We start from the raw sequence: 20,395 nt of genomic DNA on the forward strand, positions 1-20,395 counted from the left end.
GGAATATCCTAAGCAGTCTTGAGTAAAAATCCTTGTGATGCTTAAGGAATAAGAGTCAGAAAACCAAGAAAATTGTATAAAACACATCCCGTGAATTGGGAGAGAGAAAAGAGAAAATAATATTGCTTAGGAGACTCAAGTTTTTTTTGGAGGGAGGTAGGGAGAGAAGCAGAATTGAAGAAGGCCTTGGAATAATTTACTTCTAATGGCAATTTGGATATCTCAAGGTATCCCCATTTTCTAATTCCTCATACTCTCCTCAATCAGGGAAACTGATCTACTGAGAAAGTTCGGGGGGTGGGCATCCTTTTCCTCTGGTAGCCAAAGAGAAGTGGGTGGCAAAGTGGCAAATGGCAAAGCTAAGGAGATGGAAAGACTTGTGCTTATGACAGTGATGTGAAACCCAAATAGAAATACACTAAAGGTACCATATTGACTTAGAAAACCATAAATTACCATTATCTATGTCTTATTGTATTTTTATTTTGTTAAATATCTCCCAATTTAATTTTAAAAAGAACACCCTTACCTTCTGTCTTAGAATCAATATTGTGTATTGGTTACAAGGTAGAAGAGTGGGGGGTTAAATGACTTGCCTTGGGTCATGAAAGTATGGAGTGTCTCAGGCCAAATTTGAACCCAGGACCTCTCATCTTTCAGCCTGGCTCTCTATCCATTAAGTCCCAATTATATTTTAATCTGGTTCTTGCAGCAGTGTCTTACAACTATGGCTGATTGGATCTCACTTAGAGTCTACACTGGAGGCTAGCTCCTTGAGGGCTGGAGTAGGCAATTTGAACTTCTATTTTCCCCAGTGGTGCCATAGTGAAATAACTATACTGAAATAACATATATTGTGAGAATAAATATAACTAAAATAATAGTTTATTTAAGGTAAGGGAAAGAAGGGAAGGGAATTGGGACAATTTATCTAAGCCCCAAATTAAGTTATCTTATACTAGCTACCACTTCTCTACCTATAAATCTATCCCCTTCAACTAGTTAAATTAAACCCCTTAATTAATATATAATTTGGGAAGGAAATAAAGATAGCAGGAACAGGGTTCAGAAGAAAGTCTCACTGACAGTTGTCCTCAGGAGTCTTGAGCAGCTCTGTTGAAAATCACTCTTCAGCAGCAGCAGGGATAGGCAGAACCTCAAGGAAAGCCACAGGAGAGGGAATATGTGGCTCTCTAGGTCCACCCCAGAAGAACCAGACAGAAAACCCTCCTGACTGCTTAACGGTCTCACCCAGAAAAAGAAACTGTCTGTCCCTTCTCCAGAGCTCCCGAATCTTGCCCTTGCTTCTGCCCTTTGGATCTCCTGCTCCTGGTTTATAGCATTGCTCCAGCGCCTGCTAATTTCTCTTTAACAATAGACATACAGTTTGACTCATGATCTTATATAAAAACGTGTTAGAAGAGAACAGAGAGGGAATACAGTATGTTGTTTTTTTCCTGGGTCTTCTCTACATATCTTTAGCAAAGACTGAATCACAGGGTCGGTACCTGGTTGAGCTAGGTCTAGAATGCAGGACTTTTTCTCTGCCCTCTTTCCACAAAGACCACATTATGAGGCTTAGGTTATCTCAACGCTCCCCTCCCCCTGCAATCAACTTTCTCTTCTATTTTTGGTGTAAACTATTTTGAAAATGGGGCTAAAAATATAGATGACGTCCTTGGGCATGTTACTGTTTGTTCTTTTAAAAACCTCGTCAGTGAGGTGCCCTCCTTTTCACAGATTCAGAAATATCAGAACTGGGGAAAAAGCTTAGAGATTATCTAGTTCAATTCCCTCTTTGTTTCAGGTGAGAGAATGGAGATCCCAAAGAGGGGAAATCAGTTGCTCAAGATCTCCCAGAGAGTTGGTGTCAGAACAGGCTTTTATTCTGCTGGGATGCTGGTCAATTTATTGCTCTGACCATTGCCAGACCTCTTAATTGGAGCTGAAAGACATCACCTGACACCCCATCTATGTCTAAATCTCTACAGACCCAAGAAAGATTTTTGATCAGCCTGGTGTTTCCATGCAGGCTGGGGTGGGGTGGCATCCTCAGTAGCACTGGCAGCATTGACTCAGAGAATTGGAAGGAAACCCTACCTTAAAGGTCATTTAGTGCAACTTCTTTCCTAATTCAGAAATCACATTTATTATATGCCAGACAGCTTCTGCTGGAATACTTGAATTGATGGAGAACTCACTGTCTTCCAAGGCAGCCTATTTCATGTCAGTAATGCTCTGGGCAGAAAGGCATCGGAAAGGCACTTCCCATCTAATAATTCTTTCTTTACTGATTTTTGAGATTCCATTTTAAAGATTCAGTTGCCTAGGTTAAACATTAGCCCTTCCCTGAAAAAAATATATTTTTTAAAAAATACTCCGGAGATACATAAATTACAAACAAACCTTATCATCAAGCACTGACTCTAATCAAAGAGCCTGCTTTCAAATCCCAGTCCTGCCACTTACTATGAGATCTTGGGCAAATTACTTAATATCACTGGGCTTATGTCTTCACCTGTAAATGAGAGAGATTCTAAGGTCCCTCCAAACTTTAAATCTATGATCCTATGGAATGAACTTGGGAAAGCAAGGGGACACCAGGTAAAGGGTAATGGGAGTCATTGAAGACCTCATTTTCCAGTTTTACAATTTTGCTGCAGGCTGAGACAAACAAGGTTATGTCCCTTGTCCAGGGTCACACAACTAAGTGTCTGAAGCCAGATTTAAATTCAGGAAGATGAGTCTTCCTGACTCCAGGACTAGTACTATATATACTTCTGTTCAAGGTATGAATTGATCCCTTTGGAGCTGGAGGGCAGGCAAGGGGAATCATTTTCCTATCATGGAGACCATTCTTAAAATTCTTAAGTTCCACTGCTTCTTTAAATTGTGCCATAGAGCTGGGGACCACATTCTTCTGTGCTTTAAGAGAGACTATGATGATTACATTGGGACTGTGGTTCTCTTTTTTGCTTCTTCAGCAATCTTTTCTAAGGTATTAAATTTTATTTTATTTTTCCCAATTACATGTAAAAAAGTTTTCAACATTTTTCAAAGAATATTTTTAGTCTCAATTTCTCTATCTCCCTCTCTCCTTCCTTCCCTCCCCTGTAACCACCTACCCCCCCCCCCAGATGGTAAGCAATCTCAATTAGATTTTATATGTGTAATCACATAAAAAGTTTTTCCATATTAGTCCTTTTGTGGAAAGCTACTCAAATTAAAAAAAAATTAAGAAAGTGAAAAAGGTTTGCTTTAGTCTGGGTTCAGACTCAGTTCTTTTACTTTGTAAGTAGATGGCATTTTTTATCATGAATCTTTTGGGACAGTTTTGGATCATTGTATTGCTGAGGATAGCTGTTATTCATAGTTGTTTATTGTAAAGTATTCCTGTCACTGTATGATGTTCTCCTGGTTCTGCTTTATTTTGCTCTGCTTCAGTTCATGGAAGTCTTTTCAGGTTTTCTGAGCTCCATCTGCTTGTCATATCTCACAACTCAATAGTGTCCCATTATAATCACATACTGTAACTTACTCAGCCATTCCCCAATTGATGGATATTCTCTCACTTTCCAAGTCTTTGCCTCACTAAAAAGAAATTCTTGAAATATTTTTCTACATATAAGTCCTTCTCCCTTTTATTTTTATCTTTTTGGGATACTGTGAATCTTAAAATTTCTCAGATTTGTGAATCTTAAAATTCCTCAGACTCCACCTTAGAACATTTGGTTAGGACCATTCCCCATTTTAAGACAATGAAGGGACTTTGGTCAGGAATTTAGGGACTTTTAAAATTACTCTACCAATACTTAGGCATACTGTAGGGGAAGATAAAGTTGTAAAACTCCTTACTGAACAATGGAAAGGTACCCAGCCCATACTTAAAGTAAAGCTAAAACCCTTAAGCTGGGTCTATTTTTAGATGGAATACAAAGGGGTGCTAAGTACCTATGAAGATCAAATTAATCAGGCAACTTGCAAAGGACAAGATTAGTCTACTCAGGTGCGAATTACTCAAAAATTTTAGTCTAGTGGGCAGCTGGGTAGCTCAGTGGATTGAGAACCAGGCCTAGAGACTGGAGGTCCTAGGTTCAAATCTGGCCTCAGACACTTCCCAGCTGTGTGACCCTGGGCAAGTCACTTGACCCCCATTGCCTAGCCCTTACCACTCTTCTGTCTTGGAGCCAATACACAGTATTGACTCCAAGACGGAAGGTAAGGGTTTAAAAAAAAAGTTTTAGTCTACTCAAGGTGTGAATTAAGAATGGTCAGTCCTATGAAAATGTCTACTGTGATTGGTAGATGTGAAAACTTAGGGGAGGTGACATAGGAGAAAATTCTCTTTAAAAGGAGGTCAGAAAGGCCTCTGAACTATAGTTCAGCTTTCCAAAGCTGAATTGGAGGCTAGGCTCTCTCTCGGTGGCTGAACTTGGGTCAGCTTCCTGAGCTAAACTGGAGAGTCTCCCTGAACACTAGAGCTTGCTTGGAACAGGATCTTGTGGTGAGTTGATAAAAGACTGACTAGTCTCTCTTAAGGCTCAGGCCTAGGCCATGTTGGCTTAGGCCCTTCATGCTATATTTCTCTTATTCTCTCTCCTTTGTCTTAATTCCTTTATTTATATTAATTAAAATCTCCATAAAACCCAGCTGACTTGGGTATATTTAATATTTGGGAATTTTCCCATGGAGACCACTATATTTTTGATTTGAAACCATATTTCCATGGTCACAGTTTATGGCAACCACTCCTGTCTGTAACAATACAAACCTAGTAATGGTATTTCTGGGTCAAAGGCTATGTACTTATTTATAGCCCTTTGGGCAGAGATTTAAGTTGCTCTCTAAATGATTGAATCAGTTCATGACTCCTCCCAACAATGCATTCATGTCCCAGCTGTCTCATATCCCTTCCAAGTTTTGTTATTTTCCTTTTTTTTTTTGGTCAAAATAGCCAATGTGATAGGTGTGGGGTTGGTACCTCAGAGTCATTTTACTTTGTATTTGTCTAATTAATAGTAATTTAGAGCATTTTTCCTTTACATGATAATAGACAGTTTTAATTACTTTGAGAACTACCTGTTCATATTTTTTTAACTATTTACCAATTGGGGAATGTATTTTTTTTTACATTAAACTCATTTATCTATGTATTGGAGAAATAAGGTTTTTATTAGAGAAACTGGTAAAGTTTTTTTGCACCATTTTGATTACTGTGTATTATTTTCCATTCTATTTATTCCTGTTTAGTTCCTGACCTCCACTTCCCCAATTTGTTCTCTTTTCTATCACCCTACCCCACTTCTCTTATCCCCTTCCCCTCTTATTTTCCTGTAGGACAAGAGAACTTTCTATACCCAATTGATTGTGTATGTTCTTCCCTTATTGAGCCATTGTTGATGAGAGTAATGCCACTTTCCCTACCTCCCCCCTTTCCCTCTGTATGCTCTTTAATACTTCTTAGAAGTGTAATAATTTGCTTCATTTTATTTTCCCCTTCCTCCTCCTCCCAATGCATGTTTCTTTCTCATGCCTTAATTTTATTTTTCATATTATCCCACCATATTCAACTCACACCTTCACCCTCAGTCTATGTGTACTCTTTCTAAATGCCCAAATAATGACAAAGTTCTTTGGTGTTATAAGAATCATCTCCCCATGAAGGAATGTACACAATTTAACCTTATTGAATGTCTTTTGATTCTCTTTCCTGTTTACCTTTTTATGATTCTCTTAGTGTTGTATCTAAGAGCCAAATTTTCCATTCAGTTCTGGTCTTTTCATCAGGGATGCTTCAAAGTTATCTATTTCAATGAATACTCATTTCCCCCTGCAGAATTATGCTCAGTTTTGCTAGATAAGTGATTCTTGATCAAAGTCTTAGCTCTTTGGCCCTCTGAATATCCTGTTCTAGGCCCTCTGATCCTTTAATGTAGAAGTCTTGTGTTATCCTGACCATAGCACCATGATATTTGAATTGTTTCTTTTTGGCTGCTTTCAATATTTTCTCCTTGACTTGGGAGTTTTGGAATTTGACTATAATATTCCTGGGAGTTAATTTTGGCATATCTTTCAGGAGGTGATCAGTGGATTCTTTCAATTTATTTTTTCCTGGTTCTGTTTTTTTTTTTTATAATTTCTTGAAAAATGATGTTTAAGCTCTTTTAAAAATTTTATCATGGCTTTCGGGTAAGTCCAACAATTCTTCAAATATCTCTTCTGGATTTATTATCCAGGCCAGTTGTTTTTCTCATGAGGTATTTCACAATCCTATTTTTTTTCATTCTTTTGTCTTTGTTTCTTGATATCTACGCTTCCACTTGTTCAACTCTTAATTTTTAAGGCATGATTTTCTTGAGTGAGCTTTTTGTGCTTTATTTTCCATTTGGCCAATATTCCTTTGTAAAGAGTTCTTTTTCTCAGTGAATTTTTTACTTTTTTCCAAAAGTCCGATTCTGTCTTTCAAGAAACTTTTTTCTTCAGTGCATTATTGTTTATCTTTTTCCATTTAACCAATTCTGATTTTTAAAAAAATCTTCTCCTCTTTGGATTTTCATGCCTCTTTTATAAATTGGCCTATTCTGTTTCTTAAGATATTAATTTCTAAAGTATTTTTTGTCCTTCCTTTAAAAGCTATTGACTTTCTTCATGATTTTCCTATTACTTTAATTTCTTTTCCCTATTTTTCTCCTACATCTCTTATTTGATTTTTAAAATCCTTTTCAAGCTCCTCCATTAATTCTTCTTAAGCTTGAAAGCAATTAATATTTTTCTTGGAGGCTTTGGATATGATAGTATTGGCTTTTTGTCTTCTGAGTTTGAGTCTACCTTTTTATCAAAATAATTTTGTTGAGTTTTTTGTTGTTGTTGTTTGCTCATTTTCTTGCCTTTTCCTTTTCTTTTAGTTTAAAAAACTTTTAAAGTTGGGCTTTATAACTGTGGTGAAGGAAGCACTATCCTAAGCTTCAGGTTCTTTGTGCAGCTGCCTCACGAGTAGATCTATGTTTTCATTTCTTCCAAGGTTGTATGAGGCAAGGAGAGACATTCTTAATATTCTACCAACCTGTGCTTTGGTCTATGAGTAACCCTAAGCACTCTTTTTACCCTTTGGAACTGTGACCAGGGTTCCCTTGATCCCTGTGGCTATAAGCATTAGTTGTTATGCTGGTGTTCCTCCTTACTCTGCAACTGTACCCCAGGACTGAACCCTGTTTCTGCATATGGGTAATATAAATAAGTCTTGCACTCAGAGCCAGCAAAAGGAGTCCTGTAATCTCTATCTGAACAGTTGTACAACTCCCTTTACCATCTGTGGCTGAGAGTTCAGGCAACCTTGCCTGCTGATTCAGTTGTGTGCAAGGCCTGTTGCCTAGGTGGGGCATGCCTTGGCCCTCTATGCTCTGTCTCTACCCTGATGCCCTAGATCCCTTGTGCTGGCCTTCTAAGTTGTTTTGGGCTACAAGATTGCTTCTCATTGTCTTTGTTATAGGTTATGCTGCTCCAGGATTCATTTTGAGATTTTATATCATTGTGTTTAAAAGGATAATTTGGTATAAATCAGATGTACTATCTCTACCATCTTGGCTCCACCCCCATAGACTGTGGTTCTTGAACAGGACTAGATATATCATAAAGGTCTAGTCTACCAGGTCCATTTTTCAATGCCCCTTTTAAAAATGTTGTTTAAACCCTTACCTTCTATCTTAGAATTGATATGAAGTACAGGTTCCAAGGGAGAAGAGCAGTAAGGCCAAGGCAACTGAAGTTGAGTCACTTGCCTATGGTCATTCAGTTAGGAAGTGCATTAGGGCAGATTTAACTTGGGTCTTCCTGTCTCTCTAGGCCTGGTTCTCTATCCACTAAGCTACCTTGCTGCCCTTCGCTCCATGTCTTCTTAAAATAGACAGTTCTTTCACATTGCCAGGGGGCACAATAGCTATAACATAGTTTATTGACTTGTTGAATTCAACAATTTGACAAATATGAATAAACATCTATAATTCACAGCACTATGACTCAAACTCAATGGAATGCTGGCACAGGAAAGGGGTTTTAAGATCATATGATTTAATTATCTTGTTTCTTGAATTAAAAATTATAAGAAATTAGGAAAGAGACAACTTCAGTGTATTTGGAAATGTTCTTTTTTGCTGTTTAAGAATTTATAAAAAAGAAAAAGAGTGAAATATACTGAAAGTAGGAAGTCCAATCAAGAAACTAGTATTAATAAATTAGGCAATAGAATGATAGAGCAGTTATTATATGCCTACTATGTGCTAAGCCCTGTGTTAAGGGGGATACATGCAATAAAGGCAGTCTTTGCCCTTAATGGGAGAAGACAATACATAAAGAGAAGAGATAATATGGTATGTGCAGTAGAGTGGATAGTGGGCCACCTGCACTCAGGCAGGATAGGGCAAAAGCTGATCTATTTGAAAGTAGGAACCTATAGTGAGAGAAAAGATGAGAACTGGTATTGAGGTGGTTGTAGGGTGACTAGAGGGTAGCACACTTGTAATAGATTCTGGGGGAATCGATGTAGCTCAGTGAATTGAGAGTTAGGCCTAGAGATGGGAGGTCCTGGGTTCAAAATTGACCTCAGATACTTCCCAGCTATGTGACCCTGGGCAAGTCACTTAATCCCCATTGCCTAGCTCTTACTTTTCTTCTGCTTTGGAACTAATATCCAGTATTGATTCTAAGATGGAAGGTAAGGGTTGTTTGTTTTTTTTTTTAATTTTGCTGAGGTAGAATCAAGAAGACTTGGCAACTGATGGATTTGAGAGGAAATTCTAAGGTAACTTTGAAACCATACACTTGGGTGACTTAATTCTCAAATTTTGCACTGAAAAGCATCTCAGAAGTTGAATCCAACTCCAGTATCTTAAAGAGGAAACTTTGAACCCAAGTACCCTAACAACACATCCCTTGTTCTTTCCTCAATACCATGCTGCCTCCTGGAGGCATCATTGGTAGAAATAGAGAATTTAAGAGAAGGGGCAGGTTTTTGAGAAGAAACTAAATTCACATGTAAACTTCTTGAGTCTGCGGTGTATATAGTTGATACTGGGATAGAGATATCAAGTAGGGAGTTGAAAATATAGAGCCAGATATTAAGGGAAAGATTGAAGATGAAGATAAAGGCTTGAGATCCATCTTCAAACAATAATTGAAGCCACGGGAAGAGACAAAAATGCAATGAAAGAAAAGAGGGCAACTAAGGACAGGACTTGAGAGGATTCCTACTTTTAAAGGGTAGGACAACTATGAATTGCCATCCAAAGGAAACATAGGAGAAGTTATCAGAAAAGTAGGAGTATAACTAATAGAATGCCAAATTATTGAAGCCAAGGGGAAAATATCTGGAAGGAGGCAGCAGTCTAATGTTGTAACTGATAGATACTTGAGTAGATATAAGAGAGAAGAAAGAGACACAGATGATCCTAAGGTTGTGAAAATGGGAAATTCGATGGATAAATGCTGTTACCATAGATAATTACCACAGATAACTAGGAATAGTGAAGTCAGAAGGAAAAGGAAGATCAGGGGAGAAGAGAATTGATTTGGTTTTTAACTGGCTTTGAGTTCACTCTCCCAAACTTCCTGACAGTGGTAGGTCTAGTTTCCAGAGAATAGTTTCTTCTGTTCTCCTCAGGGCTCTAGGGGAAAATGCCAAGGAGTTTAGGGGTCTAATACTAAAGTTCACAAATCCCCATTTGATATGTTCCTCCTGCTAGTTAACATCTCCTCAATATCAACTAAGTAGATATCATTAATTAGCTTTTACAAAGAGTTATTTACCAAGGAAATATAGCAAAACACTCCCAAATTCTTCTACCACTCTGGTCCCTGGGAAGATTAGGTTTAAAGTGTCTGCAACTAAATATCCTCTTTCCCTAACCTCATCCCCACCTCAGATTGGGCATAGCTAATGGACAAAGTGCTTCCTTACTTGCAGGACCCAGGAATACTGTCTTGGCTCATGGTTCAGTTTATCTCTTAGACTAGGCCTGCTTATAGAATCTCCTTTTGAGAACTCTGGTGGCTTTCAGAACTCACAAGGTTATACCTAAACTTATCTGTTCAATCTCTAGAACTCGTTCACCTAAGATCAGGTGAACAATATAAACAAGAGCCCCATGTACCTCTTCTGCCATTCAGGAGACTTACCACATTTCTTATTCCTCACTCTAAAGCCATCAGGGAAAGAGAGAATTTAGCCATCTCATCTTTTTAGAGACACTCAGTCTCTCAGTGGCTCAGCAGCCACTTAAAAGACTTTTTGTCACTACTTGGAAAGACAACAGGAAAAAAAGAACACCTTTATATTCTCTGAAGTGGGACGGAAGTGAAGGGAATGGCTCTCCAGAAGCAGGCGCATCAAATCAGCACATGGATATTATGGCTGCTTTAAGGGCAGGTCTCCCATTACAGAACATTTTGAATTCAAGTTGCCCAAGGGACATCTAAGTGGAGATATCCTCTAGACAATTGAAGATGAAGGTCTACAGCTCAGAAATGAGGACAGGACTAGAGATTTAGGTTTGGGGTCATCAGCACTGAGGAATAAAGCCATAATAGGAATGAAATTTCCAAAGGAGAGTGTAGAAAAAGCAGAGAACCAAGGACCTCTGTCAAGCTGTATGAAGAAAAGTCATTAGAAGTGATGAGGTGATAAGTGGATTTAGAAAGCTTTTTCAGAAAGCATATTGCAAAGTGTTGAAAAATGTAAACTCACATTTCTAGGAGTTTGGCAGGGAAGGAGAAGAAATAGGAGTATAAACCGAAAGAGTAGTGGGGTCAAAGGAAAATTTTCTTTTGGAGTGTGTCTGCAGGTTGAAAAAGAGCCAACAGAGAAGGAATATTTGACTGCATATGAGAGAGGGGAAGATTAATTGAGCAAGGGAAGGGCATGGAAGCAAAAGCAAACCTCTGAGAGAGGAGGGACATATGGGGTAGGGAGAAAACATGAGAACCAGACCTGGGGTGGCTGTAGGGTGACTAGAGAGTAAGTGAAAGATTCTGAAGTAGAATCAAGAGGACTTGGCAACTGATTGGAGGTGAGAAAGAAAAAGCTAAGATATCTAGGAGGGCTTGAAGATACAGATGGAAAAGTTAGCCTTGGTAAATTGAAGAGACATTTCTTTTTTCTTAGGCTGGAGGGAAGAAGAGGACACTGCATCCAAGGAAGGAAAGAAAGCCAGTTCAGGTTTATGAGACACTGTGCCTCTATTTCAGGGATCAGTTTAGAGAACAGGGAAGGGTGAAAGCCCTGAGGCTGAAGAACAGGCCCTTTGGATTCACTCCAAGCAGGAAATGTAGTGCCACTGGTGAGTAAATTCTAAAGGCTAAGTGTGGAGCCTTCACAGGGGCTTGCTGACCTCACAGCCACCAATGTCACATCAGGAAGAAAGCTGATCTAGGTTTTGGCCTCTGGGCCCCATCTACCTCTGGGATGGGGTGTTCCAGGGTCCTGGCTTTTTTTTTTTTTTAATGGAGAAGAGAACTTGGCTCCACTGGTGAGGAATCTGGCTATATATGTGTGTGCAGGGGTGGGGAAAGGAATATTTAGAAACAAGAATAGAAAGGAAGTGGGAATCCTGATTCTGGGTGAGTGGGCCAAGGGAGGTTGGGTGAACAATAAATGGACAATGACAGGATTTCCCTGAAATCAAGAATTTGTCAGATTTACCCTCTAGGGTTTTAGGCTGAGTCTTGAGGTTTCCCCACAACCAATTCTGGCTCGATCAGGAGGCTAACCTTGGGAGTTCCCAGCCCTCCCTCCAGGGGACTACTGGCCCAATCTGTGTATGTGCATATTGGTCCAATCTGCTGTACCACAGAGTATTGAAGGCCTGTTTTCAAATCCTCCCTCACCTGTGTGACGTTGGTTAATTCACTGACTTCTCTGGGCCTTAGTTTCTCCGGTTAAATAGGATGCACCAATTCATTTCTAGTCCTCTCCAGCTCTAAACGCCGTAATTTTTGGACCCCGCAGCTTGAGGCAGAGGTCTTCCCCTCCCCCAATAATCCCTGCCTTGAGATACCGTTTCCCCAACCCCCCACCTTCAGCTCTCCTCCCTTCTGCAGTCCAGGTTTTGGGCCAGCTAGACCTCTCAGCTTGGTGGGGTTGCTATGCAGGCGAGCATCAGCGGGGAGGGCTCAGGACTCGGGATAAACACAGCAGCTTCACGTAAGTTCCAGGTCCAGGCAGGGACCGCTGCGGCAGTTACCGTATTTACCAAAGGCGCCCTAGGCCTTTGGGGGCGGGGGTAGTTGCTGGGTGGGCTGAGGTTGTCACTGCGGTAGCGTTACCGTATATGCTGAGAGTCGCGCGGAGAGCCTCGCCAGTCCTGAAGAGCTGAGATAGCATTTACAGCAGGAAGATTACCTTATTTACCTAAGACTGCCCAAGGTTGCTGCCGGTGGGTTACCGTAATTATTGAATAGAGCGCTGCTGCATGGGGCCTGGGGACCAGGGGGCGGCAATAAGGCTACAGCCTCCTTTCTGGGAATGATTTTGGAGATTTGCTGCCGGGGGTGGTGTGAGGTGGGTGGGCTAGCGGTCCTAAGAGGTGTAACTCAAAACCAGAACTGACGGAAGTACCTGGAGAAGGGTGGCTACGGGAGGGCTATTGTATTTAAAAGGGCAGTTTAGCTGGAAGTTTACCGTATTTACTGAAAATTTTCCTTGAAGCGGTAAGCAGCTTTCGCTCCCAAAGTTACCGTATTTCCGGCATGCGGCGCAGCCTCTCGTGGTTTCGGAGCCAGAAGGAGGAGGAGCAGGGACGCAATCCAGGCTTGTGAGTTTGGGACACAGGGACGGGCAGAGGAATTGGGGACAGCAGTCTGGCATCATCCCCAGTTCCTTCTTGGACTAACGTGAGAGAAACGACCTCAGACTGTTACCTGGGCTGCAGGGGATGGGATGGGAGGAGACAGGGCAGGGAAAACTGAATAGGCGCTGGTGCAGGGATCGATGCAGTGGAAGGACTCGGGACCTTTAAAAGATGCTCTCTGCTCCCAGAGTTTGGGTTCGTGTCTAGGCAGGGCCTCCTGTGTCTCTGCCCGTCTGACTTTCCCCGATGCTCCCAAATATCCTGAGTTCAGCTCTGCTCGCCCCCCCCCCCCCCATCCCACTCTATGGGAATGGGAAGGAGAGGGGAAGGGCATGTTGCAGTGGTTACAAAGAACAAATCCCGGACCCCTTCACTCAAACTTCTGGAGCCTGGCCTGCGGGACTAAATCAGAGAAACCTGGGATAGGAAGCAGGTGTGATCGGTGACTCCTGGGGACTAAAAATGTGGTCAATCATCCTCTTCCTTTCAGGTTTAGCCCTGTGCTTGTTTGGGGCAGTTAGGTGGCTCAGGGGATAGAGGACCAGCCTTGGGGGTGGGGGGTTTGAGTGGATAGAGTGCCAGACCCGGAGGGGGGGGGCGTGCTCAAATCTGGCCTCAGACCCTTTTTAGCTATGTGCCTGGGCAAGTGGCTTAATCCCCACTGCCTAATCCTTGCAGCAATTCTGCCTTGGAACCAATTCTAAGTGAGATGAGGGGCCAGATACATAAAGAAATGGGAAAAGCTGGGGACAAGGAGTCAGGAGTCCTGGATTCTAGTCCTGGCTCTTCTACTTTGAACAAGTCATTTTTGTCTGTTCATAAACAGGGCCTAGCACACAGTAGGCATTTAATAAATGTTTATTGAATTGAATTTGGTGAATTGAAGCTTTCTGGGGCTCATTTTTCTAATCTGGAGAGTGGAGATAAGTAATGCCTGCCTGTCTTGATGTTAGAAAGAAAGTGCTAAAAGAAGTATCAAAGACCTCATAAATATCACGGGTTTTAAGAAATGATACAATTATAATCATAGCTAGCATTTATATAGTACTTTACATATATTAACTTATTTGATTCTCACAATAGCCCTATGAGGTAGGTGTTATTGTTATCCTCATTTTGCAGTTGAGGAAACCAAGAGAGAGGTTAAATGACATGCCCAGGGTCACATGGTTAGTCTCTGAAGCAGGATTAGAACTTGAATCTTAACTCCATGCCCCACACTCTATCCACTGCACAATTCAGTTAATATAATAATAAAAATAACATTTTTATTATACTTGAGTACATACCCTGTGGGAGAGAGAGCCTTTAGGACTTCAAAATGACCCATGAAGGAATCCCAGAATTAGTTCTAGTTAATCTACAAAGATTTAGTTACTATCCTATTGAGTGCTCACTCCTGACAGAAGACATTATCAGTGATTTTCTTTGGGATAAAAATGTCCCTATTTGTGGATACAATATGAAGAGTCATTGCACATTTATGAAATAGTGTACCAGGGAGGGACACTGGCCTTAAAGCCAGGAGGCAATCAATCCACAACAATTTATTAGGCACCTACAGTATACCAAGCACTATGTAAGGTACTTGGGAAGCTGAGTTCAAGCCTGACCTTAAACAGATCTGCTGTACCAGAGTACAGCAGTATTTGACCCTGGGCAAGTCACTTGACCTTGCTATGCTCCAGGACATTTTATTTTTTCATGTTATTTATTTTAAAAATAGTTTATAACTTTGAACCAACAAACATCTCTTTTCTCTCTATCTTCCCTTCCCCCATTAGTATAAAAGAAGGAAAAAATCTATATAACAAATATGCAAGCAAAACAAATTCCCTCTCTGGGCATATTAAAAAATATATTTGTCTCATTCTGCAGCCTGACAACATGCAACACCTTCCAGTCAGGAGTTTGGGTAGCAGGTCCATCATCTCTTCTCTGGAATTGGTAGTTGTATTGAAAGGAAATTTTTCTCTGGAATTGGTAGTCATATTGAAAGGAAATTTTCTAAGAGTAGAACTTACTGATGAGTTACTATCCAGCATCAGAGAAGGGAAATTCTGTCCTGGGAACTCCCCATGACAGTGGAATCACAAGTCCAGACTAAAAAAAAAATTATTATAATAATAATAATGATAGCATAATGGAAAAACACTGGATTTGGAATCAGAATCTCCATCCAGACATTGGCTTTGCCACTTCTCTTTGGTTTTTCTTCTTTTTCACTTCTAAAACGATGGGATTGATATAGACTACTGATATAAAATTCAAATAGAAAAGGATCCATGTGGGGCTATATTGACTTAGAAAACCACAAATGAACATTAGCTATGTTGCATTATATTTTTATTTTATTAATCATTTCCAAATTAGATTTTAATCTGCTTCTGGGGATGTTGAGGGTCTTGAGTTTGATACCTCTGGTATAGACAATTTCAAGTCTCTTCTATAATTAAATCCTGTGATCTAACCTGGGTCACTCTTTAGCTGCTCCCCATATTGGTGTTAGTTTTAGTGCAGACATCCAATAAGCTTTAGTCCTTATTAGAATTCTAGAACTCAGTTGATACACCAGCCTCGGTCTCCTCTGGTAACAGAAATTATAGACTTGGTTCATCATGCTCAGCCCATGAATAATTCCTAATTCAGTGACAAAGTAGTGGTAACCAGGCTGCTTGAGGTTGGGAATGGGAAAGGAGAAGGCCCATAATACTAAAATATTAGTAGCTTCTAGAAGAGATCTAAGCAAGGACCACTCAGAGAAGGCAGGGGAACAGGAAAAGGAACTAAATAAGAACAGCCTGGAAGGATGGGTGGGATTTGGAGAGGTTATATTCAACTTCAACTGGGGAAAATGGTGTACCTGGAGGTTTAAGGCTCGTTCTGGGCACTGTGAGGAAATTAGTTTAACTGAAAAGAAGACTGACTTGGGAGCCAGAGGATTCCCAAGGGTTTAAATTCTTTCTCCAAGGCTTACTAGCTGTGTGACCTTGAGTAAATCAGGACCTCAGTCTACTTCTCTGTAAAATGAGAGGGCTGGACAAGATGGCCTCTGAGTTCCCTTCCAGCTTTAGAGCCATCATCCTGATTGCAAGGGTTTGGAGAAGAATGGGAAATAAAGCTAAGTGCAGATAAATACCTGAGAGACTTCTCCAGGACAACAAGGTTGGATTACAAGATTCAGAGCTAGACTTCTTCTAGTCTAACTCTTCCTGTTTTACAGATGAGGCATCAGAGGCTTTGGGACATTTCATGACTCACTAAAAAGAGACAAGCCAGCAGGCTAATTCAGATGCTTTGATTCCACATTTAATGTTCTTTACACTATGGTCCCTTTCCACACTGCCTCTAGCTGGGGAAGGAGGCTATCATGGAGCTGAGTGTTGGGATCATTCCATTTTCTTTTGTCCTCTCTCTGTGTCTGTCTCTTTAGGGGTTGGTGATTTAATGTATGGAACCCTTGTGCTTTTGGAAGTGCCCATGTCAGACCTGTCACCCCCAGAAGGAGAGCCTCCTGAGGCAGATGAGGAGGAGATTCCCAGTGATGAGCAGGGCCTCATCATCCACCACCCAGCAGAGGAACAGGCATACCGATGCCTCTTGTGTGGACAGACCTTCCCTCAGCAGTCTAGCCTAGTTCGGCACCAGAAGGCCCATGCGATGATAAATGGAGCAGGGAGGGCTTTGTATGTCTGTCCGGAATGTGGCAAGGCTTTCAACATCCAGCACAACCTCTCTGTCCACCAGCGCACCCATACAGGTGAGCGTCCCTTCCCATGCCCTGAGTGTGGACGGCGATTCAGCCTCAAACAGAATCTGCTCACCCATCGACGCATCCATAGTGGCAAGAAGCCTTACCAGTGTGCCCAATGCAGGCGCTGTTTCCGAGAGGCCCGCTTCCTCCTTAACCATCAGCGTACTCATGCCAGGATGTCCTCTACCACACCTCAATGCTCTGGAGTCTCTGGGGAGCAGTGATGCCACTTTTGTCTTTGCTATGCTATGAGGTCAACACTCACCCATGCCGCCATGGTCATAGAACTGAGAGGCAAGGTGCTCACCTAAGCCAGGCTCAATGTTCCAACCGCTGTTTCTCCCTTGACCCAGAGCCCTTGCTGTAATAAGACAGTACACAACTAGTTCACTGAATTCATATCTGCTGAGTTCTGCTTTTCAACACCTAACCCTGGAGATAGATGAGAGAGTGGGTCCGTGATGGTGGTGAAGGAATCTCAGACCCTAAAAAATGGGAGAACTGGTTCTTGAAGGTGTATGAGGGTTATCTAGCTCCTACTGACCCCTGGAATTCCTTGGAGGGTCCCCTAAGCCCTAGGAAATCCCATCTTGCTGAGCATAGTTGCTTTGGTCAGTAATATTGCACCCTTTATTATCATCTTATTTGTAGCAGATGAGAACATTTGGGAACAAAGAAGTCTGAGACATTTCCGGAATGGAAATGTCACTTTATGGTATTTTTGGGGAGGAAGACTAAGAGATGGGGATTCTAGTCAGTATCATTATTTCAACTCACTTTTATAAAATACTTTCTATTTGGCAGGATGCTTGGAGATCGCACAGATGATGCTTTTCTCCTCTTTGTTTTTTCTCTGTCCCCACTTAATTGGCTATGCTACTTATTTCCCATGTGATCTTAGGGAAATAATTTCACATCCCTGGGTCTCAGTTTCTAGATATTGCTAATATCCCCACCAAATCTGAATCATAAAACTTGGCCTTCTCCTTTCCCATTTCTAACCTCAAACAGCCTGGTCCCACCACCTACTTGGATAAGTGCTAAAGGTTCTGCTCAAAATTACCACTTCTTTACCAGTGAATTAGCAATTATTTGTGTATAGGGAATGATATAAGCCTATAATTCCTGTTACCAAAGGAGGCTGAGGCTGTGGATCAATCAAGTTCTGGAATTCTAAGGTGCACTAGGGCTAAAGTTTATTGGATATCTGCACTAAGATTAACACTAATATGGGGAGCAGCTAAAGAGGGACCCAGATCAGAATTGGAGAAAGCCAAAGCTTCCATGATGATCTCCAGTGAGTCAATGAGTGGTCCCTCTTATTTCCAGCTTATAAGAGAAGGGAAGCAATCCGAAAAATATATTAATGGAATAATATAAACATATGTGTGGTATAGGATGAGGATTGGAGAGGTGGTACTGTTTAGGAAAAATGCTGACATTAATGTGAAGATATACAAGAGGTAATGACCATAGGACCAGGACATTCATTCATTCATTTAACCAAAAAATTTTTTGTTCCAAAATATGGGAGTTCAATCCACTCTTTCCCAAGGGGCTATTGGCATATATGGCTTGTATCAATTTATAATCATGATCAAAGTGATCATCACAATAAAACTTCCCATTTGAATAGTTCTTTTTCCTTTTCAAAGTACTTTGGCAACTTGGAACCATGTAACACTCTTGGGATTTAGAAAGGTCAGGGATTATTATGAATGTAACCCTGGCTTGGAATGTTACCTACAAGTGTTACCTTGGAAACTTAAAGTGGTGAAAGAGCTTGTCTGTAGGCAGACAGACATTACCCAGAGTTCCTGAAGTGCCTGTGACTTTGAACCTGATGAACTCATGAGAAGAAGGAGAGCAGTCATGCTGAAGAGACTGGAGATATGGATGAAACCCTGGCTGTGACTTCTGTGAGGATCTGATTAAAGAGCTGTTGGTCTGATCAAAGATGGCAATTGGCCATCAACCAGCTGGCAGATGTGAATGGAGGTTATGGAGGCTGAGACATACACTGATGAAAGTAGAGTGAGGAATGGACCAGACCAAATTATATTGGTTATGTTTGGAATCAACAGATCATGGAGGGGTTAACTGAGATGGGCATACTTGGCCTATAACACTTTCTTTTACTATTCTCTCTTTCTGACTAGCTGGGTTGCCCTCCATTTGCCAGTCTAAAATAATCTCTGTTGCCCTTCTTAATTCCATTGTTGAGTGGAGGGAGGCAATAAAAGAAGAGAAAGATCATTTTGTTCTTTATAGGTTGTAGCTCCATGCAGCAGCAGCCTTTTGTACAGTTGATTTCCAAGTTGCTCACTTTTATCCTTAATGCTATTTGAAATTGCTGAAAAAATAAGGGCCATTGACTTAAGGTGGCTTAGTTATTGAATATGTAGCCCTAGAGTGAACAAGAGGAGCCTGTACTTTAAAAAAGAGGACAGGAAATTTTTTTTTTCCTTCAGGAGAAGCTTGGGTAGAGATAGGAGCTAATAAGAGGAAGTATCATACTTTTATAATAGCTGAGGATTTAAGGGGAAAAGAGAGAGAGACAGAGAGACAAAGATAGAGATAGAGACAGAGGCAAGACAGAGAGAGAATGCCAAAGACAAGCCCTTGTAATGAGGTAGGTAGGGTCAATGTTGCCTTTTTATCCTAAAAGCACTGAGGCTATTACTTGGATTTAAATTCAGATCATCTCACTTCTGAGAGACTTGGGCTCTTTCCATTAAACAAAGTCCACCATCTTGTTTTCTACCAATTCTCTGGCCCTGAGGCAAGGATAGATCCACAGCTGAGGATTAGACCTGTGGCTGAAGCTAGAGATGATACAAATGCCAACTGCACATTAAGGACCCCGGAGAATCCAATGGATTGACTTGTTCATTAGAGACTTTGTCTTATGAGGAGCCAGCCAAGTCTAACCACCAGTAGAGTGATCTGCTTGATGACTTTATAAAGAAATAAATTCCAGATCCTGAAGTATCAGGAGTTGTGAATTATCCTTTGTCACATGTATATTGTATATGGATACCTCACTACCACCGAACATTATTTGAATCTGCCCTTCTCATGAATGTTGTGTGTATATCTGTGGGAGAGTACAACCTAGACCATTGGGAGGAGTGTTATATCAACTGTTCTTACTGTACCATCTTAGTAAATCCCTTTGCTAAAACTCAAGACTACTGGCTGGTTGTTTTTGGGAAACAGCCTGATGGAGGCTCATGAGCTGTTAAGAGTAGCCACCAACTGGGTTATCAGCAAGGAGGCAATGTGTAATAGAAATAGAGTCCTGGACTTGGAATCAGGAAGACTTAGATTCAAATCTTTTGTAAGTAACATGTCTCTAACCCTAGTACTTTTTTAGTGCAGGTTCAGTGTTGAAATGAAATGAGGTTTTGAACTGTTCACAAAAAGGACATATGCTTTGCCCTAATATAGCAAGAATATGAGATAGCATTTAACTCTTCTGGATACAACTGGTCCATGTGAAATGCACCTGGTTATCAGGATAGGATATGGTGAAGGACATAGTGACTCATGTAGTCTCCAGACATTTACCAAGTCAGAAAAACCTAGACTCCATTTGACTGGGACTTTTTATGCACTTGGATGCTTGGGGGAAGCTAGGGCCAATCAGGTGCTATGTCCAGCTTTGTCTCACTGTCTAATTATGTTGTAGATGGGAAAAAAGAATCTATATCAGTGAGATGCTAGTCCTGCCACATCCTATTGCTTATATTTTCTGAGCCTGTTTCCTCATCACTAAAATAAGGAAATACGAATCATTTCT

General features: G+C 40.9%; 1 protein-coding gene across 2 annotated transcripts; it reads left to right on the forward strand.

Annotated features, from left to right (window-relative positions):
- The first annotated feature begins 11,589 nt into the window (after positions 1-11,589).
- LOC107650155 (endothelial zinc finger protein induced by tumor necrosis factor alpha) lies at positions 11,590-19,782 on the forward strand. Of its 2 annotated transcripts, XM_016426237.2 has the most exons (3): positions 12,240-12,425; positions 12,698-12,803; positions 16,273-19,782. In XM_016426237.2, the coding sequence occupies exon 3, from the start codon at positions 16,287-16,289 to the stop codon at positions 16,815-16,817; it is 531 nt and encodes a 176-aa protein (XP_016281723.1). In that variant the 5' UTR covers positions 12,240-12,425; positions 12,698-12,803; positions 16,273-16,286; the 3' UTR covers positions 16,818-19,782. The 2 variants fall into 2 exon arrangements, with proteins under 2 accessions (XP_056655869.1, XP_016281723.1); XM_056799891.1 differs by lacking the exons at positions 12,240-12,425; positions 12,698-12,803 and adding an exon at positions 11,590-12,193.
- Positions 19,783-20,395: the final 613 nt, after the last annotated feature.

Source organism: Monodelphis domestica, chromosome 5 (genome assembly GCF_027887165.1).
Source record: "Monodelphis domestica isolate mMonDom1 chromosome 5, mMonDom1.pri, whole genome shotgun sequence".
In the NCBI taxonomy this organism is placed as follows: Eukaryota; Metazoa; Chordata; class Mammalia; order Didelphimorphia; family Didelphidae; genus Monodelphis; species Monodelphis domestica.